General features: G+C 42.7%; 1 protein-coding gene across 2 annotated transcripts in view; it reads left to right on the forward strand.

Moving 5' to 3' along the window:
* cped1 (cadherin-like and PC-esterase domain containing 1) overlaps positions 1-20,243 on the forward strand; it is a 278,983-nt gene that overhangs the window by 237,377 nt on the left and 21,363 nt on the right. For both annotated transcript variants that reach the window (XM_041216372.1, XM_041216373.1), the window contains exons 19-20: positions 1,361-1,462; positions 12,755-12,842. In XM_041216372.1, the coding sequence (XP_041072306.1) occupies positions 1,361-1,462; positions 12,755-12,842 (190 nt within the window). The remainder of the gene's footprint in view (positions 1-1,360; positions 1,463-12,754; positions 12,843-20,243) is intronic.

The raw sequence follows: 20,243 nt of genomic DNA on the forward strand, positions 1-20,243 counted from the left end.
GCTATTATGCATATCTAAGCTTTGACACTGACTATTGGCAGGCTATCTGGCTAAATAGTTACATTGGGACTGCCTGTGGTGTGAATTAACTACTCACTGACTAAACTTACTGAACCACCAGTAGCAATTTCAGGTCTTAATTCAATCTCTAGAAATACTGTTGGAAAAAAAAATCAATTTTAATAAAATATTACAAATTTGAAAAGTGCTAAGAGGACATAAGAGCATTTCAGTAATATCTTTTCTACAACAGTGAAGTATATTTTAGAGTATATTCTAATTTTAGGTATTTCAGGTGCTGTTTGTATTTTTGATTACTTCAGTGGCACAGAGCACACAGAAGATAAAAGAAAGGCTTGCAATTATGTAGCACTTTTCATGACTGCCGGACATCTCAAAGTGCTTTACAGCCGATGAAATATTTCTGAAGTAATATTGTAATGGAAATGCGGCAGCCAATTTGCGCACAGCAAACTTCTGCAAACAGCAATGTGATATTGACCAAATGCCTGTTTGGTGATATTGATTGAGGGATAAATATTGGCCAGGACACCAAGGATAACTTCCTTACTCTTTTTCAAAGACCTTTCCCTTCCAGCCCAAGTAAGCAGATTGGATCTTTGTTTAACATATGTGAAAACTGAGAAACTAGTTATTGATTTAGGCAGTAATTTTGCAATACAAAATAAAACTACTCACATAATTGTAAATTAATAAAATTGACTTTAACAGAATTTAGGGCATTCCTTAATTGTAATGCAGCTTGGCTGTTATTTAAAAACAGAATGAAATTCTGAAGTTGTTGGCTAGCAAATATTGAAAGAAATTTACTTTTTTTTTTCTATTTTTTCACTCTTGAGGGAGTGACCTAAGCTATTAAACAGTTCCACAGTTTCCAACAGTCATGTGTTACCTCACCCAATTTGTGGTGAAATTAGAGAATGATGGCAAACCATTTCTACCATGAAGGCAGCAAGGGCTAGCTGATATTACCTTATCTGACAACCAAATACTCACCGCTAGTCACACTTGAGAACCATGGCCCAGAATGTCAATTATAGCCAATTGAAGAATTCATACCACTATTTTGGATGAGATCATCTAGACCAGGTATCAAAGCTGGGATCTTGCTGGTCTATACTGCATTGTATTAAATCATTCAGTAAATTTGCACTGAGCCATTACGAATCCAATTCCAAAGTAATTATATATAGAACACTGGGAGCATTTTGATACCTTGCCTTTAAAGGTTTTATTAAATTGTCAGTACTTCATATAACTATATAGTCAATTGTGAGCAAATATACATAATACAATGCAGTTACTGTAATTTGAGAATCTTGTCTGTTTTTGCTTTCAGGTCACATCCTTTAGAAAACAGCGATCAAACAGTTCTGGTTGTAGGTGGTGTGCAATGGTTAAATACACATCATTTGCACATTATACAAAAAGTATTACAAAGGTAATGCAGAACACGTAAAACTTTTTTTCACAATGCCTATTAGAAGATAAGATTCTATAGCTGTAGTGAAATCTATATTTAACACAGGCATCCCTACTTTTATTTCTACTCTACCCTCCTTGAATATTTTGACATTCCCTCAGTACAGTTTGTGTCTCTTACTCATCAATTTTATTTGCAATACTTTGTTCTTTGATGGACAAACAACTCAAACCAGCCTCTGTCAGTTTTAGTTGTTTTAGTTGTTTTTTGCAATCTTAGTTGTTTTAAACCTCCTCCTGATCTATTAACAATTTCCTGCTGTTCCTTTTTACCTTCCTTATCCTCCTTGTTCCATTCTGCTTCCTCATTTTGTTCTTATTTCCTCGGCAAGCCATAGTGCTTCAAATCCTACCCGAGCCTAGTTAAGGTTAAGCCAATCAATCCTATCAGAACCATCCATCTCCAAAGATCATCCCAACATCCCAGGAATGAACACCATCTAGCCACCATGATTTTAACTCCCTCGCTATTCCTATATTCACTAGCAGGTGACACTGAGAATTATCTTGAAATTACAACCACTAAGCTCTAATTCTTTAATCTGTCTCCTAATTATTGAAACAGCATTTGCAAAATTTCATTCTGTTGTATTTCTTCTTATAACATTTGTTCACTATGAACCAAAATTTCTGGCTATTCTCTTGCCCACTCTAAAATCTTTTTTAACCATTCCATTAAATCCCTTACCCTGGTACCCAGGAGGCAACTTAGTATTCAGGACTCTTGGTTGTGGTATATAGAGTGTATGAGAATTGCATTGTGCATTTTGTCCACTTAAGCCTACCATACACACATGTACCAGCAGAGAGAGTCTAGTAGGAAGAGACAATAATAATAATAATAATGGATCCATTGTTTTAATAGCACATGAACTTTTGTTTCTTACTGAACGTGGCTGAATATCTTATTGTTTCTTCCCAAGAGCTTCATTCTTATTAGTGCCTATCTTCTTCCAAATTACAGAAGCTTTTTTATTACAATGTTTATGTTCTTAAGACCTATTCCTCTTACAGTAATTTACTGCACAATAACATGATATTTTTTGTGGTTGTCCTTCTCCACACTGTTGTTACTGTCACAGGTATTACCTGGTTGTTAATTCAACATTCTCAGAAGATTTCTGCAGTGCATCTTGGCTTTTTTCCCTTATTCCTATGGTTATCAACTGCATTCCTCATGAATGTGCATTCCAGAAACCATCAACTTCCTCTGTGATGGAATGTTACTCAAACTGGGAAACTTTAAACTTGAGCAGAAATAGTTGGGATATTTGCGTGCATGTGATCACCTGGGACACAAAATACAATCAGGACTTTCCACATCATATGGGTATTGTATGTCAAAGACTTCAGCTGTCCCACATATTAAATAAAATTGTTTCCCTTTTCTTAAAAAAGGATAAATTCAAATGCAGCAATTTAATTTAATTTTCATACAACTGCAACCCAAGGCTAAACTCTCCCTAAGGCTCAACTCTTACTGAGGCTACACTACACTGGTCCCTTGCTGCAAGATTAATATCTCACTAAAATAATTTACACAATGATCCAAAAATGCCAATTAGAGAACAGCTAATCACACTATTTACATCATCAATTAATCTATTAGCAGCTTAAACCAATCCACAAGGCCTTATTATTTTTCAATTTAGCATGCATTTGTGTTAAGCAAAAATGCTCAGCAGAAGTGCCGAATGAATGATCTTTCTTGGCCTCCTCCTGAGGTCCCCAGCATCACAGGTGCCAGTCATCAGCCAACTCGATTCACTCCACATGATGTCAAGAAACAGCTGAAGGCACTGGGCCCTGACAACATTCCGGCAATAGTACTGAAGACTTGGGCTCCAGAAGTCGCTGTTCCAGTACAGCTACAACATTGGCATTGACCTGGCATTGTGGAAAATTACCCAGGTATGTTTTGTCCACAAAAAGCAGGACAATTACTGCCCCATCAGTCCATTGTCGATCATCAGCAAAGTGATGGAAGGGGTTGTCAACAGTGCAATCAAATGGCTCTTACTCAGTAATAACCTGCTCACTGACACTCAGTTTGGGTTCCGACAGAGCCACTCAGCTCCTGACCTCATTACAGCCTTGATCCAAACATGGACAAAAGAGGTAAGGTGAAAGTGACTGCCCTTGATTTCAAGACAGCATTTGACCAAGTATGGCATCAAGGAGCCCTAGAAAAACTGGAGCCAATGGGACTCAGGGAGAAAACTCTCCACTGGTTGGAGTCATACCTAGCACAAAGGAAGATGATTGCTGTTGTTGAAGGCCAATCAGCTCAGTCCTGGGACATCACTAGTATCCATGGCCCAACCATCTTCAGCTGCTTCATCAAAGGCCTGCGGTTCATCATAAAGTCAGAAGTAGAAATGTTCACTGAAGTTTGCACAATGTTCAGCACCACTCGTGACTCATCAGATATCAAAGCAGTCCATGTCCAAATGCAGCAAGACCTGGACAATATCCAAGCTTGGGCTGACAAGTGGCAAGTAACATTCGCACTACACAAGTGCCAGGCAATGACCATCTCCAAAAAGACAGAATCAAACCACCTTCACTTGACGTTCAATGGCATTACCATGGCTGAAACCCCCACTATGAACATCCTGGGGGTTACCTATTGACCAAAAACTGACCTGGACTAGCCATGTAAATACTGTGGCTACAAGAGCAGGTCAGAGGCTGCAAATTCTGTGGTGAGTAACTCACCTTCTGGGTCCTCAGAGGCCTGTTCACCATCTACAAGACTCAAATAAGGAGTGTGATGGATTGCTTCTCACTTGCCTGAATGAATGCAGCTTCAATAACACTCAATAAGCTCAACACCATCCAAGACAAAGCAGCCTGTTTGATTGGCACCCCATCCACCACCTTAACATTCACTTCCTCCACCACTGAGGCACAGTGCCAGCAGTGTATGCCATCTACTAGATGCACTGCAGAAACTCACCAAGGCTCCTTCAACAGCACTTTCCAAACCATGACCTCTACCACCTTGGAGGACAAGGGCAGCAGCTGCACAGGAACATGACCATTTGCAAGTTCCCCTCCAAGCCACACACCATCCTGACCATCAATAAATGCTGGCCAAGCCTGCGACACCCACATCCCTTGAAAGAATTTTTTGTAAGCGTTAAGCAGCTGTTTATGTGCCAAAATATTTCCAAATTACTGCTTTCACTGCATATACAGACTCTTTGACTTTATTCTGCACCAGAAACCTTACAGTAACATGAAAAGTATGATGACTAGTGGTTAAACTAAGATATTGTTATTCTTTTCATGCAAAAAGACTGATCCTTTACAGTTGTTTGATTTGTATAACAAACTAGTTAGGGGAATGGGAAGAGAAAATTCACACAGTGGGCAGGATTTCAATTCCTGGTCATAATCCTGACATCATGAGGACTTCCTGGTCCCGATCCATGCCAGCCTGGAAATGCAGAATTGCCTCAACTTTGTTGTGCTTAATTGACCAGGAGTCACATTTGCCACCTGACTAGGATTGGAAAGGAGGTGGGACCAATTTAGAGGGCAAGCAGCAGCCATTTTTTAGGCTTTTTAAAATTCAGTCTTTCATGGGACGTGGGTGTCACTGGCCAGCACTTGTTGCCCTGCCCTTGTTGCTGTTCACCCACAAAATGGAAGGACAACTTGAGCAGGAGATCAGTGGTCATGGAGGCCCCCCCCCCCCACCCCGCCACGGCTACAAATAGACAGTGGGTGCATAAGCTTCTTAAGGAAAAGAAAGGTTAACATCTGGGTGCTAGTCAAGTTAGTTCTACCAGTAATAGAAGCTTCCATTTATATAACATATTTAATGTACAGAAACCTAAACATAGGCAAGAGCAAAATTAAACACTAAATCAAAGGAGAGATAAGGAAGGGTGGCCATAAAAAGGATCTACACTTTAAATATTAGACTGACCTTGGCAAATTTATTAACATCTGACAAAAGAAAGGTCAGTCTAATATTTAAAGTGTAGATCCTGGTAGAACTAACTTAACTAGCACCCACAGCCTATTTCGCACACTGCAGGAAGTTATCAATGGAATGGTCAGGCGAACAGAAATGGCAAATGGGAAGGCTCATGGCGAGATGCTAATATTTATTGGTTTGTGTGGAACAAATGGCAAAGTGGTGGAAATTGGCCAGCAATTTGTGGCAAACTGGAGCTCATGACATATCTCTTCCTCACCACAAATTTCTTGTTTTTTCTGAGCACTAATAATGGAGGGTGCCATGCACTCATCATTAATTTTCCAACAATTTCTAGTCCTTTGTTTTTCTTTTACATACCCACTTTATATAGCCGAGGACTGAATTTTATTTCAGTTTTTCTGAGGCTTGCAGACGAGCATATAGATTTGTGCACCAACAAGGGCTTACATGTAATAATAACAACAATGGATAACATGATTTTGTGAAAGGCACAGGTCAGTGTAGGTCACAAATTGCTATTTGCAATGTCCAAGAAATAACTGTGAAGCAAAATGTTAGAAAATCTGTGGGATTGCTACATGAATGAAGGCTAAATTAAGTAAAGGACCTGTGCCACTTATGACTTTGCTGGAGTTGCATCAGAAATTCAGTAAAGTTATGGCCACAGAGTGGAAGCAGCCTCCATGGACATTCATTACCTTTGATACTGTAATTCCAGAAGAATTTACATTAATTCCAACTGATGTAGAGCTATTCTTTCCACCTATCTGTAGATTGCGTGGTCACTTTCATCTCCAATAGAAAACATTATTTTTTCTGTCAGAGGAAAGATAAATCAAAATAATAACAGCAAAACCCCCATCCAACATCGTGGCATTTGAAACAGGCTGCAGCCGTGCATTTGTGGGAGTCCAGGGCAAAAGCTGTTCAAGTAGGAGTACCTCTTATTTAAGATAAATCAGGATTTTGTTAGACTTCTTCATTTTTAGAAATTCAGTATTCAATTTTGTAGCTACATATATTGTTCTGTATTTTGAGTACTGTGAACACTAAACAGTCTCCAACTCACAAGCAAGAAGCCCCCATACTTGTCTTTCCAAGGTGACTTGGGGGGTGTGGGGGTGGGCAAGGGCTGCACTGCAGTTGCTGGTAGAGCACAAGCATGTGCAGGGTGGGGGTAGGGAAGTAGCCACGCATTAGGGAAGCCTATTAAAGTGACCATTCCTCTGCAGCTGAGACAGTTCAGGCGCAGCCGCATTGACATGCTTGGAGTTGGGCCTCTAGTTTATCCGCCCACTCAAGCAACGCAGAGGCATGAAAGTGCCACCAAATGCTCCTGAACTTTTCACCCCTCTGACACAGACTGCAAACTAATGGGCGTTCTATGGACTGCAGAACAGTTGGACAACTGGGCACGTTGTCACAATCTCCTTGCTAAAGTTGGCCATGGAGCAATCACTGGTGGAGGCACTCACAGCCCCTTGCAATGTCATCATTCAGGTTTGGACCAATCTCCCCCATGGTTCAAGCTAACAGTGCAGCTTGCAGTGTGGGTTAGGAGAATGCCCGTGCCTGAGCTGAGAGCACAGCATGCAGTCCAGTGGCCAAAGCTGCCGCCAATCAGTCAGGTGGAGTGGGGCGGAGGTGGGTTGGTTTTCGGGCAGCCATGCAGCACACTAAACTCTGGTCATCCAATTGGTGGCCTTCCGAATTAACAAAGAGAGGTTCTGAGTACACCCAAGCTAACCCATTTGTCTCATGCAGCGCACTAAACTCTGGTCATCCAAGTGGTGGCCAGCACTCTCCAAGATGCATTAAGTGGCCTTCAGAATTAACCAAGAGAGGTTCTGAGTGCACCCAAGCTAACCCATGTGTCTCTCTCTTTCATCCTTTAGGAGGTGTACATCAGGAGCATGGAGCCTGGTGACCTCGCTGTATGCCTCACGGTTTACAGAGGGTGGAAATGAAGAAGAGACTGAGAGCGACTGAGGTGCCTGGCTGTGCAAAGGGAGGAGCAGCACCCTCAGGAAGAAGGGGAAGCTGGGGCTCCTGCACATGCCACTGAAGAGCCACAGCGAGCTGTAATTGGTTGGCACATAGCTAGACCCAGGGTCTCTTTACACAGCGTCTTTCATTCCTCCATATGACCGAGAACCAGTGTCGCTGAAGACTGCACGTGTCTAGGGAACTGGTCGGTCACATCTGACAGCTGCTGCAGGGTTTGGCATGATGGGGACATGGAGGGCATCCACTGCCTGTGGCTGTGAAAGTGACCACGGTGCTCAATGTTTATGCCAGTGGCTCCTTTCAGGGCTCCACAGGCTTGCGAAATCGCAAGCTTCCTCCCACAAATGCATCCATGAGGTCACAGATGCTATCTGCGCGAGGGCACACAATTTTGTGTATTTAGCCTGGGACCAGGAAAGCCAGGATGCAAGAGCAATTGGATTTGCCCAGATCTCGGGTTTCCCGCAGGTGAAGGGTGCCACTGACTTACGTGGCACTCAGGTCTCCGTGGTAACAAATAGTCAACTACATCAACCGCAAGGGCTTCCGTTCGCTGAATGTTCAGCTGGTGTGGGACCACCACAAACGCATCCTGCAGGTGTGCACACAGTTCCCAGGGAGTGTCCATGACTCCTAAATCCTTATCAGGTCTCAGATCTCTGAAATCTTCCAGGGTCCAGGGAGGCTGTAAGGTTGGCTCCTCGGGGACAAGGGCTACCTGCAGAGGACTTGGCTTATGGCACTCATGCAATAGCCTCAGGCTGCAGCCAAGCAAAGGTATAATGAAGCTGATGCTGCAACTCGCAATTTGTTGGAGCAAACCATTAGGATGCAGAAAATGAGGTTACGTTGGCTGGACCGGTCTGGTGGAGCCCTGCAATGTAGTCCACAGAAGGTGTCACTCATCATCATCATCTGCTGCCCCCTTTACAACCTGGTGCTGCACCAGGGAGAGGAGATTGCTGAGGAGGTGATGGAGGAGCTGGAGGATGTCGCCAGGCATGAGGGTGAGGAGGTCCTCAAAGGCAACAATGATGGGGATGAGGCCATCGCATTGGCCAGATGAGGCAGGCACATTCAGGAGTCCCTCATAGCTGGTAGATTTGTGGAGAATGATGATGACAGGCAGTGAGGAGACACCACAGATCCTCACATTGCATCTGTGAACGTTTGACTCCTGTTTGGCCGAGGGCAGATCGTTTGTGCTTTGTGATCAGTCACATCATAGAGATGCAGCCGTGAAACTTTAAATGCACCTAATCCTTTGTCAGCCTTCAACACCTGACCCCTTCAGTAATAGTGTCACTGGTCACAGGTACTGATGAGATGGGTGCCAGCCCCACCTGAGAGCACATAGAGAGAATTGAGAAATCTGTGACAGCTGCCCACAACATTCTGGCAGCAATGACAAGCACCATCAAGGCATTAGTAATGTGTCCAGTGAGTGTGAGTCACTTTGGTCTGAAGGCTGAACAAAGCACAGGGAAGAGGCCCTGGACTGAGATACCTTCCTTTATCTTGTGCAGGAACCAAGGTTTCACACCTGAGGGACAGGAACACTGTTCATCATAACAAAGAGCTGTAGGCAAGGAGACATTCTTTGGAGTTTATTTGCATTAGTGAACATTATGTACAAGTGATTGACACCCATGCCTAGGCTGTGCAACTGCATCTTCTTAACCTGGCTTGGCCTAAATAGCCAAGTGGTTATGGTACTGGGTTTGTAACCCCAAGATCAAGAGTTCAATTCTCACAATGGCAAACTATGAAACAATGTAACTTCATCTGAAACAGATGGAAACGTGTTTGTACTCGAAAGAGTTACATCTTCTTAACTCCTTGGTTTTACAGCTGACCTGACTTAGGGGCTGTGTTTATTTTATCCCTTATTTTGTTCATTTAGTTTAATTGTTTGACTCTAAAAGAGTTACATCTTCTTAACTCCTTGGTTTTACAGCTGACCTGACTTAGGGGTTGTGTTTATTTTATCCCTTATTTTGTTCATTTAGTTTAATTGTTTGACTCTGAAAGAGTTACATCTTCTTAATCTTCTTAACCCTGTCACTACGTCTTGCTGCTCCCCCAACATCCACAGTGGAGGTGGAGGCAGTCTACAGACACTCCCAGGATCACCTGGGTGGATGGGCCCGGGGTGTCAAGCTGGTCCTACTCCCTATGAGTGCCCGATGGCTCCTGGCTGACTCCTTGAGGAGAAGGAGGAGCTGGAATAAGATCAAGCTGCCCCACACTTCTCTCAAGTACACACTGTTGGAGGCCAACTATGGCATAAGCAATGGAGTTCAGCCCTTGCAGCAGTGCAGGACCTATGTCCTGGACCAAGGTCTCCATGACGATTGCCATCCTACCAGTGTTGACCTTGGTGCTTTAGCATGCTGGCACTATCACCTCAGACTGCAGGCGGACAGCCTCCTTTATCGTGCCTTGCAACTAAGTAGTGCAGCGGACATCCCTTCCTGATGGTCCAGAGCTTGTCTTTGCAGCTCCAGCAACTGAGACACAACTGATTCCAGAAGCTCGTCATCTGACTTGGGCTCAGCAGATTTCTGATCTCCAGCAGTCCTCCAAGTGCCAGACACCAGGGACACCCCTGCCTCCACCTGCTGTGGATGTATTCAACTGCTTGTGATCCCGAGGCTACTCTAAGGCTAGGTCCCACTGAGGTGTGTGTCTTTGTGCTGGTGGAGGGTGTAGGTGAGCACTGTGACGGGACTTAAATTAAGGTGCCTTCAGATTCCTCTTCAGAGGTTTCTTTGGGGTTAGAGGCCCTGGGTCATTGGCTCTGTCGGCTGTCTCCCAGATGTGCCTATGAAAGCAAGGAGAGATAATTATTGCATGGCAGGGGACTGTGAATAGGGAACTAACTCACAGCATAGTTGTCTGATGGATGTTGCACTGATGGATCCTCACTTGGTTAAGCACTGTTGACCTCACTGTCAGCAAAGGAATGGTCCAGATCTTTGCCGGCCAGCTGGATGACTCTATTTCCAAAGTCTTGATTTCAGGCATTCCTCCACCAATCTGTGAACTTTCCCTCTTTTTGTGTGCCAGCTTGTCCTGCATGAGATGGGGAGTGTGTAAGCGGGATGTCTGTCAGGCCAGACGATAAGTATGCCTGGCATGTGTGGATGGTGAGTGGTCCCATGGACAGGATGAGGACAATGAAGATGTGTGTGATACAGTGAATGCTGATGTCCCTTGAAATGACAGTAAGTGAGATTCCTGTGGATGTGTGATGGGTTTGTGATTGTGTGAGTTGGAAGTGATGAGAAGACTGACTTACCTGGCAGAACGCAGGAGATCGTTCATCCTCTTGTGACACTGGCTGTGCTCTTTTGCAGGGCTTTGGTACTGACAACCACTGCCACCTCCTCGCAAGCCTGACTGGTGATATTGCTGGCCATCCTGCAGCCAGAGCGGGGGTAGAAGACATCACAGCAGGCCTCCACGGCATCCAAAAGGCACTCGAGGGATGCGTCATGAAACCGGGATGGGGGGCAGGGGGGCAGGGGGGTGCAGTTGTCTTGCTTTTTCACACCATGTCTATGTCTTCTGTGCAGCAGTCCTGGGCTGGAAGCACTTTGAGGTGTATGCGTGGCTGCACTTTAAATATGGCGCTTGACGGGATGAAACAGTGAGGTGACGGCATGAAGGGCGAATGAAGGCCAGCCTGCCATCAAAATGGAGTATTTCCCAGGAATGCTTGATTAATGAGGCAGGATTGGGACGATACAGTGTGAAAACCCACCATTGCAGCCGGCAGGAAAAATGCTCTTTTTCTTGCCTGCTACCACGCTTAGTGCAAACCTGGGATGATTCCACCCTAAGGGTTTGTGTTGTATTTAACTTTATAGATATTTGCTGTTCTCTAGCTATCCACTCCACCTCTATCTTGCTTTTCTTCTCCATGGCACTTTTTAATACATACCTCCTTGGACAAGATTTGTGTCATCTGACCTAATGACTCCTTATGTGGTTCAGTGTCATACTTTGTTTCATAATGCTCCTGTGAAGTGCCTTGGGACATTTCATTACGTTAAAGGAGCTATACAAATATAAGTTATTGTTACCAAAGACGTCTATTCAAACCTGACTATTTTGCATTTTGCTTAGGCCGCATAATTTTATGTAACCACTTATGAATGAAGAAAGCAGAAGGACCCCAGAATCCCTGGCGTTTCTGCCCCTATTGTTTCATAAATGATTCCAGGAATGTTTTCCTAACTGTTCCATCAATCCAAATATTCATCACTCCCTGCATGAAAAAGAATCTTTTGTTATATGTCCTAATTTACCTTTTACTAGTTGGAACCTATGTTTTTAAATTTGTACACGGGATGTGGGCGTCGCTGGCTAGGCCAACGTTTATTGCCCATCCCTAATTGCCCTTAAGAAGGTGGTGGTGAGCTGCCTTCTGGAACCACTGCAGTCCATGTGGTGTAGTACACCCACAATGCTGTTAGGAAGTGAGTTCCAGGATTTTGACCCAGCAACAGTGAAGTAATGTCAATATAGTTCCAAATCAGGATGGTATGTGGCTTGGAGGGGAACTTGCAGGTGATGGTGGTCGCTTGCATCTACTGCCCTTGTCCTCCTAATGTTGTGCACCTTGTATATGGTACACACTGCTGCCGATGTATGTCGCTGGTGGAAGTTGTAAAAGTTTAAGGTGGTGGATCAGGCGCACCTTGTACTTTGCAAACTCCATCCATTGGTATTTGAAGAGTTCATTGCGGCCTTATTTAAATACTATAACTAGGTGCACACTTTACTTTGGCTGCCCTTCACAAGCACTGCAGCTCTACACCCCCCCACCACCACCATCAAAGTGGTGATAGGAGATGGGCAGTGGTAAGACAACTATCGGAGTAATACCAGCTTGTCCATCCCCAAAAGGGATAACAAAAAATCAGCCCCAAAGTATTTTAAGTGAAGAATAAGTCAACTGAACTGTACAACTTAAAACAAAAACAGAATTACCTGGAAAAACTCAGCAAGTCTGGCAGCATCGGCGGAGAAGAAAAGAGTTGACGTTTCGAGTCCTCATGACCCTTCAACAGTTCTTTTTCTTCTCCGCAGATGCTGCCAGATCTGCTGAGTTTTTCCAGGCAATTCTGTTTTTGTTTTGGATTTCCAGCATCCGCAGTTTTTTGTGTTTATTTTTGTTTTTATTTTTAGAACTGTACAACATGTTGAATTATTAAAGTACACAATAATAAATTGTTTAATTTAACTGTAAATCTTAACTTTGTTGTTGTCATTTATATTTTGCAGAGAGAATCTGTTGAATATTCTTGTAATCATAAAATCTATAGGAATGGGATTTCACCTGCCAGTGGATGGAATCCGATCCTTGTCTTTGGTAAGCAAGCTATTATTTTTGCAGCTGAGCTTATACTATATAGTTCTGTCCCTCAGCACAACATGTTCTTTTACAATAACATTTTCGATTCAACATTATCTTTGCTTGATCCTCAAAGTTGGTTTATTTTGACTGATCTTATCCTAAGTGACTCTGTATTGTTTAGCTATTAAAGGAACTACATAATAAACATGTTCCAGTCTTGTCTCTGCATTCAACCATTCTGGGCAATTGTTTCAGAGACAACTGTGAACATTAAAGCTAGCAGATCAAGGCCTCTGCATGCTACACCCAATATTGGCGAATAAAGACTATTGTAAAACACCATTTTTAATGCTTATTGCAAGAAGTTGCTTTCCTCCACTTTGAAGTGTATAAAATGAGCATGATTGTATTAAATCTCCTGATGATCACTTACTGATTGGAGGGCTTGTGTGAAAAGTTCCCTCTAAGCTGTGCAGGCCACACACAAGTTGGCCCTTTAAGTTACAGTGTGTGTGCCACTACACAATAAAATTTAAAGGGGCTGCAAACTTTAACAAACTTCCTACGCGCTCCAAAAAGATTTAGAGGATGTGTTGCTTGGCTCGGGATTTTCATGTCAGTTTGATTTTTTTATTTTGGGTTTCTTCAGTTGTATTCTGAGCCCACAATTAAAGGTTCTTTGAGCCAAAATGTGTGCATTGATGTGAACTGAAATACATAGGTGAAAATTGGGACCTCTATGAAGGGATATGGTATGAACTCCACCTGTTGCACTGAATATTTTAGTGTTTGGTATCCCAATACCAGCTGCCGAACTTACTATCGCATACTAACAGCTAAGATGGTCAATTTAGACAGTGTTTTATTAATTTGTGATAATGTAATCACAAGATAAACTTTATAAATAATTATGTTGAATGCATTTGTGGTGAAATGCTTAAGAAATATTGAAATTATATGTGGTCCTCCTATATAATATGGTATGCTTTTTTTGTTTTGAGAGAAAATTATTAACTGATCAAAAATGTCCCTCAATCCGATTTATTTCTGAATAAGAAGTAGGAGCTGAAGTAGGCCATTGAGCCCATTGAGTTTGCTTTGCCATTCAATAAGATCATGGATGATCCAATTGTGGCCTTAACTTCACTTATCTGCCTGATTCCCATAACCCTTGACTCCCTTGTCAATCATGAATCTGTCTAATTCAGCTTTGAATATATTAAATGACCCAGTCTCCACTGCTGTCAGGGATTAAGAATTCTAAAGGCCAACTACTTTCTGAGAGAAGAAATTCCTCCGCATCTCCATCTTGAATGGGAGATCCCTTATTTTTAAACTACGTCCCCTAATTCTAGATTCCACCACCCCCCCACCCCTCACCCCACCCACCACCAAGGGGAAACATTCTCCCAGCATCTACCCTGCCAAGCCCCTTCAGAGTATTTCTTGTTTCAATCATTCTTCTGAACTCCAAGGAGAATAAGCTCAACCTGATCAACCTTTCCTTATATAACACCCCATTCATCCCAGGAATCAGCCTAGTGAACTTTCTCTGAACTACTCCCAATGCAAGTATATCTCTCCTTAAAGAGACCAACACTGTACACAATACTCCAGGTGCAGTATCACCAATGCCCTGTACAGTTGTAGCAATATTTCTCCACTTTTATACTCTGTCCCCTTTGCTATTAAGGCCAACATTCCATTTAACTTCCTAAATACTTGCTGTACCTGCATGCTAACTTTTTATGATTCATGTAAAAGGACACCCAGATTCCTTTGTATAGCAGTATTCCTCACTCTCTCCATTTAAATAATATTCTGCTTTTCTATTCTTCCTACCAAATTGGACAACCTCACATTTTCCAAGTTATACTCCATCTGCAAGTTTTTTCCCCACTCACTTAACATCTTTGTATCTTCCTCACAACTTGCTGTCCTACCTATCTTCGTATCATCAAATTTGACTACAATGCAGTTGATCACTTCATTCAAGTTATTAACATAGATCATAAATAGAGGCCCCAATACTGATCTCTGTAGCATTCCACTAGTTACAGTTTTCCAACCTGAAAATGACCCATTTATCCTGACCCTCTGTTTCCTGTTAGTTAGCCAATCCTCTAGCCATGCTAATACATCACCCGGACTTCATGAGCTCTTATCTTGTGCAGTAATCTTTTATGTGGCATATTATCAAATGCCTTTTGAAAATCCAAATACACTACATCTGCTGGTTCCCCTTTATCCACTCTGTTTGTTACATCTTCAAAGAACTCTAATAAATTTGTCAAAAATAATTTCCCTACACAAAACTATCTTGATTGTATGATTTGTATTATTGGCCTGAATTTTTCAGATGGCAGGTGGGCTTGGCGGGAGTGGGTGGGGGAAGTCATGGAGCCGATCACTGCCCACGATCGGCTCTGCACCGCCATTTTACAGGGGTGGGCCAATTAAGGCCCGTCCAGCATAATACACAAGCAGTAGCGCTTAGCACTACCTGTGCAGGCGGGGGGAGGAAGGAGAGTCAGGGCCAGCGCTCTTTCGTGCACTCCCTGAGGCACAGAGCTGCCTTGGGGAGATTGAATCGATATCGAAAAAATTAAATAAATGGTTCAAAAATGTATTTAAACATGTCCCCTCATGTAGCTGTGTTGCATGAGATGAGACATGCTTTTATATTTTGGAAAAAAAATGTATTTATTTAATAAAAGCTTTAGGAAACCTCATCCCACTCGTGGATGAGGTTTCCTAAAAAAACGCAAAGACCACTTGGCCTTTTCGCCTGCCCGGCAACAGTAAGGTTGGACGGGCAGTGTTAACAATTACTTTCTTAATGGCCTTGATAGGCCGTTTACATATTGGTGCATACCCGCCGATCAAAATATTGCGCGTCATTTTACGTGTCAGCGTGTCAGGCCCGCCCCCGGAAGCCAACTGAAAAATCCTGTCCATTACTTTTTTTAAATGTCTTGCTACTACTTCCTTAATAATGGATTTTAGCATTTTCCCAAGGACAAATGTTAGGCTGAATGCCTGTAATTTCCTAATTTCCTGCTTTCTGCCTCCCTCCTCTGAACAGCAGTATTACATTTGTAGTTTTCCAATCCACTGACACCTTTCCAGAATCTAGCGAAATTTGGAAGATTACAACCAATGCATCCACTATGCCTGCAGCCACTTATTTTGCAGGCCATTCAACAAGGTCATGGCTGATCTACCTCAACTCCAACTTCCTGCACTATCCCCCCATATCCCAAAAATGTATCGACCTATGTCTCGAATTTACTCAATGACTGAGTATCCACAGCTCTCTGGGATAGAGAATTCCAGGTTCACAACCCTTTGAATGAAGAAATTTCTCCTCATCCAAATCCTAAATGGCTGGCCTTTATTCTGAGAGAGTACACTCTCCAGCCAGGGGAAACATTTTCTCAACATCTACCCTGTCAACCCATTTAAAAAATGTTATATATTTCAAATAGATATGCACCAAGAGGGAAGTTGGCGCCCAAGTGACATGACATAGTGTGTGCAGAAATTTTAATCTGAACCTCTGGGTTTTGCTCATATTAATTTTTCACAGCAAGTTCTGCCCCTGTGGTTGAGTGTTTTTGGGAACATGCACACAGACATTTCCTGTGCTGCTGCAAGTTTAAAGAGCTGCAGATAAACCATGGCTTAGACTTTCCATGCCTACCCCTCGATTAGAGCACATCACCAGCATGGGTTGGAACACTACAGTAGGCTGCAGCTGCTGCTGCAGAGAAAGAAATAGTGACCAATGATTCTGTTTAAAAATAAACATTACAGGCAGAATGTAATGCCCTCTCCCCATGGCGAGTTTGGTGGCGGGGGGCAGGCCAAAGTGTGGTGAGTGGGGACCCCACCACCTTCCTGCCTCCATCCTGATTAGGACCATGGCAGAAATGTTTGTGGTCGGTCTTCCTGCTCTGTCAACAATTGAGGCCCTAATGATCGCTTAAGGGCCTCATCCTGCCGTCGATGATATTCACCCAGTGGCAGTTGGGGACTCGCCATGCAGAAAGCCCGAAAAGCAAAGTCTGTCGGGGCAAAGACGCTCAGTGCCTCATTGAGGGACCCCCTGCTCTTGTTGCCAACCCACTTTCCCTCTTCCCCTGCAAACCCCCATCCCGCAGTCCCCCGTTCCCACCATCACTCACCTGTGGCCTGGGTCCCTTGGCAATCCTGGACTTCAGGTGGGTGCACTAATAGCAGCAACCAGCACCTCCCCAATGGTGCTGCTGAGCAATGAAGTACTTGCAGCTTCTGAGGGGCTGGCAACTCTTGGTGGGTGGGACTTCTACCCCTGGAGTCCGTGATGTTGGGAAAGGCCAGCTGCTGCTCAGTTAAGTGATTGACATCTAGTGCGACGGCCTTCCTGGAAAGAGATGATGTGAGGCCAGTTCTCCAGCTGGCGTGAACATTAAATTCTCTGTCGCCTATATTAAATTCCGCCCTCCGTTTCTAATTTTATTTATGGAGCCTGTGCATGGCCATCCTTTCAAAGTGCTAGCACAAACCCATTTTTATCTTATACCTGAGGTACCCTTTGCCAGTCTCTGAATGCTGGACATGGGAAGTTGTCAGTAGGTCCCAGTGTGCAAATAGTATGAAACACAACTGTTTTCCATTCTGCTATCAAAATTTACTTTTGTAACTTTAAATGTCATGTCCTGCAGTCTTGTACGATATTGATGGCTTTTTTTATAATTATGTTGAGGTCTCTGATCACTCAACAAAATTTCTTGTAGTGGTTTGGCAGCACAGAATTTTAGTATTGCTGAAAAATGAGACATGCTATCAAAGGTTTCCACTTGCCAACCAAGCAACACTCTCTTCTCATGCAGTATAAATTGTTGTTCCCCTGTTACGGTTGGAAAATTCTTGCCAGCTAACCTGATGAATGCAAGATGAAAAGCTTTGATAGCATGTCACTTTTTTCAGTAATACTAAAATTTCTTGTCTGCATATTGGAACATTTTGCAACTAAATATGTATGTAACTACAAGTTCTTTCTCTATTTAGGCAAAAACTGAATTGAGCTGGTGTGAATGCTTATGAGTCGTACACTATAGGCAGTGCCTCCTTTAGTATTACTCTGTCCATTCACACAAATCCTCACTGCTTAGGACATTGTGCGGTCTTTCAACACTGGGATTCCAATAAACGCCAATGCAATTCAAAATCCCATCATTTTCAACAATCTAATGGTATGGGTTTTTTCAATGGTTTTTTCAATGGTCTTTTTCAAATAGTTTTCTCAGTGGATTTGATACATCTGGCAACTTAAACAGAAAGTTGCAAATAGTTGACATCTTTACTCCTTTGCACCTCCTTGATCAAAGCCCCAGTGCACCATTATAAAATCATGGAGCCTGCTGTCAACCATGTTGTCATTCTCGTGTCTTTCCTGGGTCAAACTCACTTTTAGACCGACTTACAGCACCTGCTTCAAGAAAACCTCCCCTTCAGGAGGTACAGGTAGGCTATAAATTCTGCAAGCTAGCTTGAATCCATCATGGTCTCTCACAATTTTGTGCCTCCTGCTCAAGCATGCAGTCACACAACAACACACGTAAGGATTCTCCAATCTGCTTGGTTATACATAATTGCTTGTCCTGTTCACTCAGAAACCAGATCACTTAGAGAGGGCACTGCACCAAAATATCCTTTGAATCCAATGAATTCCAGTGCAAATACCCATTAAAAAAGACTTGCATTCATATAGCATCTTTCATGACCACCGGACGTCTCAAAGTGCTTTACAGTCAATGAAGTACTTTTGAAGCGTAGTCAGTGTTGTAGTGTAGGAAACATAATTAGTGTACAGCAAGCTCCCGCAAACAGCAATGTAATTTATTTTTATTATGTTGATCGAGGGATGAATAATTGCCGGAACACCGGAGATAACACTCCTGCTCCTCTTCAAAGTAGTTTCATGGAATCTTTTACATTCACCTGAGGGCAGATGGGGCCTCAGTTAAACATTTCAACTGGAAGATGGAAATGTCCTCCAGTGCATTTCTAAACATTCCCAGAGTGTCAGCCTTGATTTTTCTGCTCAACTCCTGGAGTGGGACTTGAACAGATGATCTTCTGACTCAGGAGGCAAGAGCATTACAAACTGAGCCACAAGAGAAAGACTGTGGGCAAGTGTAAGTGTAATGAAGAGCTGCCTCTGTTCATTTGCTGCTGAGAGCAAAATGTGAGCCTTCATATTGTGACAGAATTTAAAGGGACACTCTACCAGTCAATCCTAGTCTGGATATTTATTACAGCTATCTCAAGCTGATTCCTAAATTAGGTTAATTTAAAAGACAGTCTAATGTAGATTAAAGTTCAGGAGCTCCAGATCACCTATAGAGTTTGGTGCAGCCATTGAACCTCCAGCACTTCCTGCCCAGCTTACCATGTTAAATGCCATGGAGACTGTGGCCACTCTTGAGCCCTCTGTGGTGAAGCACCCTTTGATCGAGGTCCAAACCCAGGCTTCTTTCAGGAAAGACCTTACTGGTAATTCCCTTTTTATTTTGAGGCTGTTGCCTTGAAGCAGATGGCTCAGCTTTGTAACTGACTCCATGCTGACCCAGAGCTTGTGGAGGCACTTTTGCTTGATTATTGTCTGGTAGGTTTAGTGGAGAATAATAGTGGATGCAGGCAGTCTATTTCTGCTGCAAGATAATCTCGCTGGCATATCTTTTTGATCCCATCCTCTTCCAGCATTAAACTCTGTGCTTTGTAAGGCAGTTAATGGAAAACCCCTAATTTCATTAAAAAGTGTGTGTTTTGTTCAGAGCATGTGGGAATTTTACAGCTGTCTCAAACTGATTCCAGTTAATGTCAATTTTGACTGGGTGCAATTAACATTTTTATCCAAAGCTTGAATAATAGAGGTTTGCATATCAGTAAATTTATTTAAAGTATTATTACAAAGATCTTACAATATCTTGGAGTTTTTAGATTTTAAAAAAGCATAAGAATGGTCTCACCGGCTTTAGATTTCACAAATTTTATACTATTAAATGATTCCATTATTGTGTCACCAGTTCATGACAAAATAGCTTTACAAAATTGAATGCCAGCGAAACTGTTCCTATACATTGAAATTGTTATCCAATAACACTGTAAACTGTTTTGTTATATGGAATCAAGCATACTCAGTCGCAGTCACAGCTCTGAGGAGAAAAATTGCTCCTCGCAAGCTTATGTGTTGTGTTGTAGAAATTTTGAAATATGTACAGTTAGGATAGGGTCAACAAAAGGTTCACTTGTTCAACAGAATTAATTTATCATAAGAATCATTCACAAGGTCATTTTAACCTTGCATAGTTTTCACTAGTTCACTTGGTTGAAAACTGATTATCAATCATTCAGAGATCTCTAGAATCA

This window comes from Carcharodon carcharias, chromosome 21 (assembly GCF_017639515.1).
Source record: "Carcharodon carcharias isolate sCarCar2 chromosome 21, sCarCar2.pri, whole genome shotgun sequence".
In the NCBI taxonomy this organism is placed as follows: domain Eukaryota; kingdom Metazoa; phylum Chordata; class Chondrichthyes; order Lamniformes; family Lamnidae; genus Carcharodon; species Carcharodon carcharias.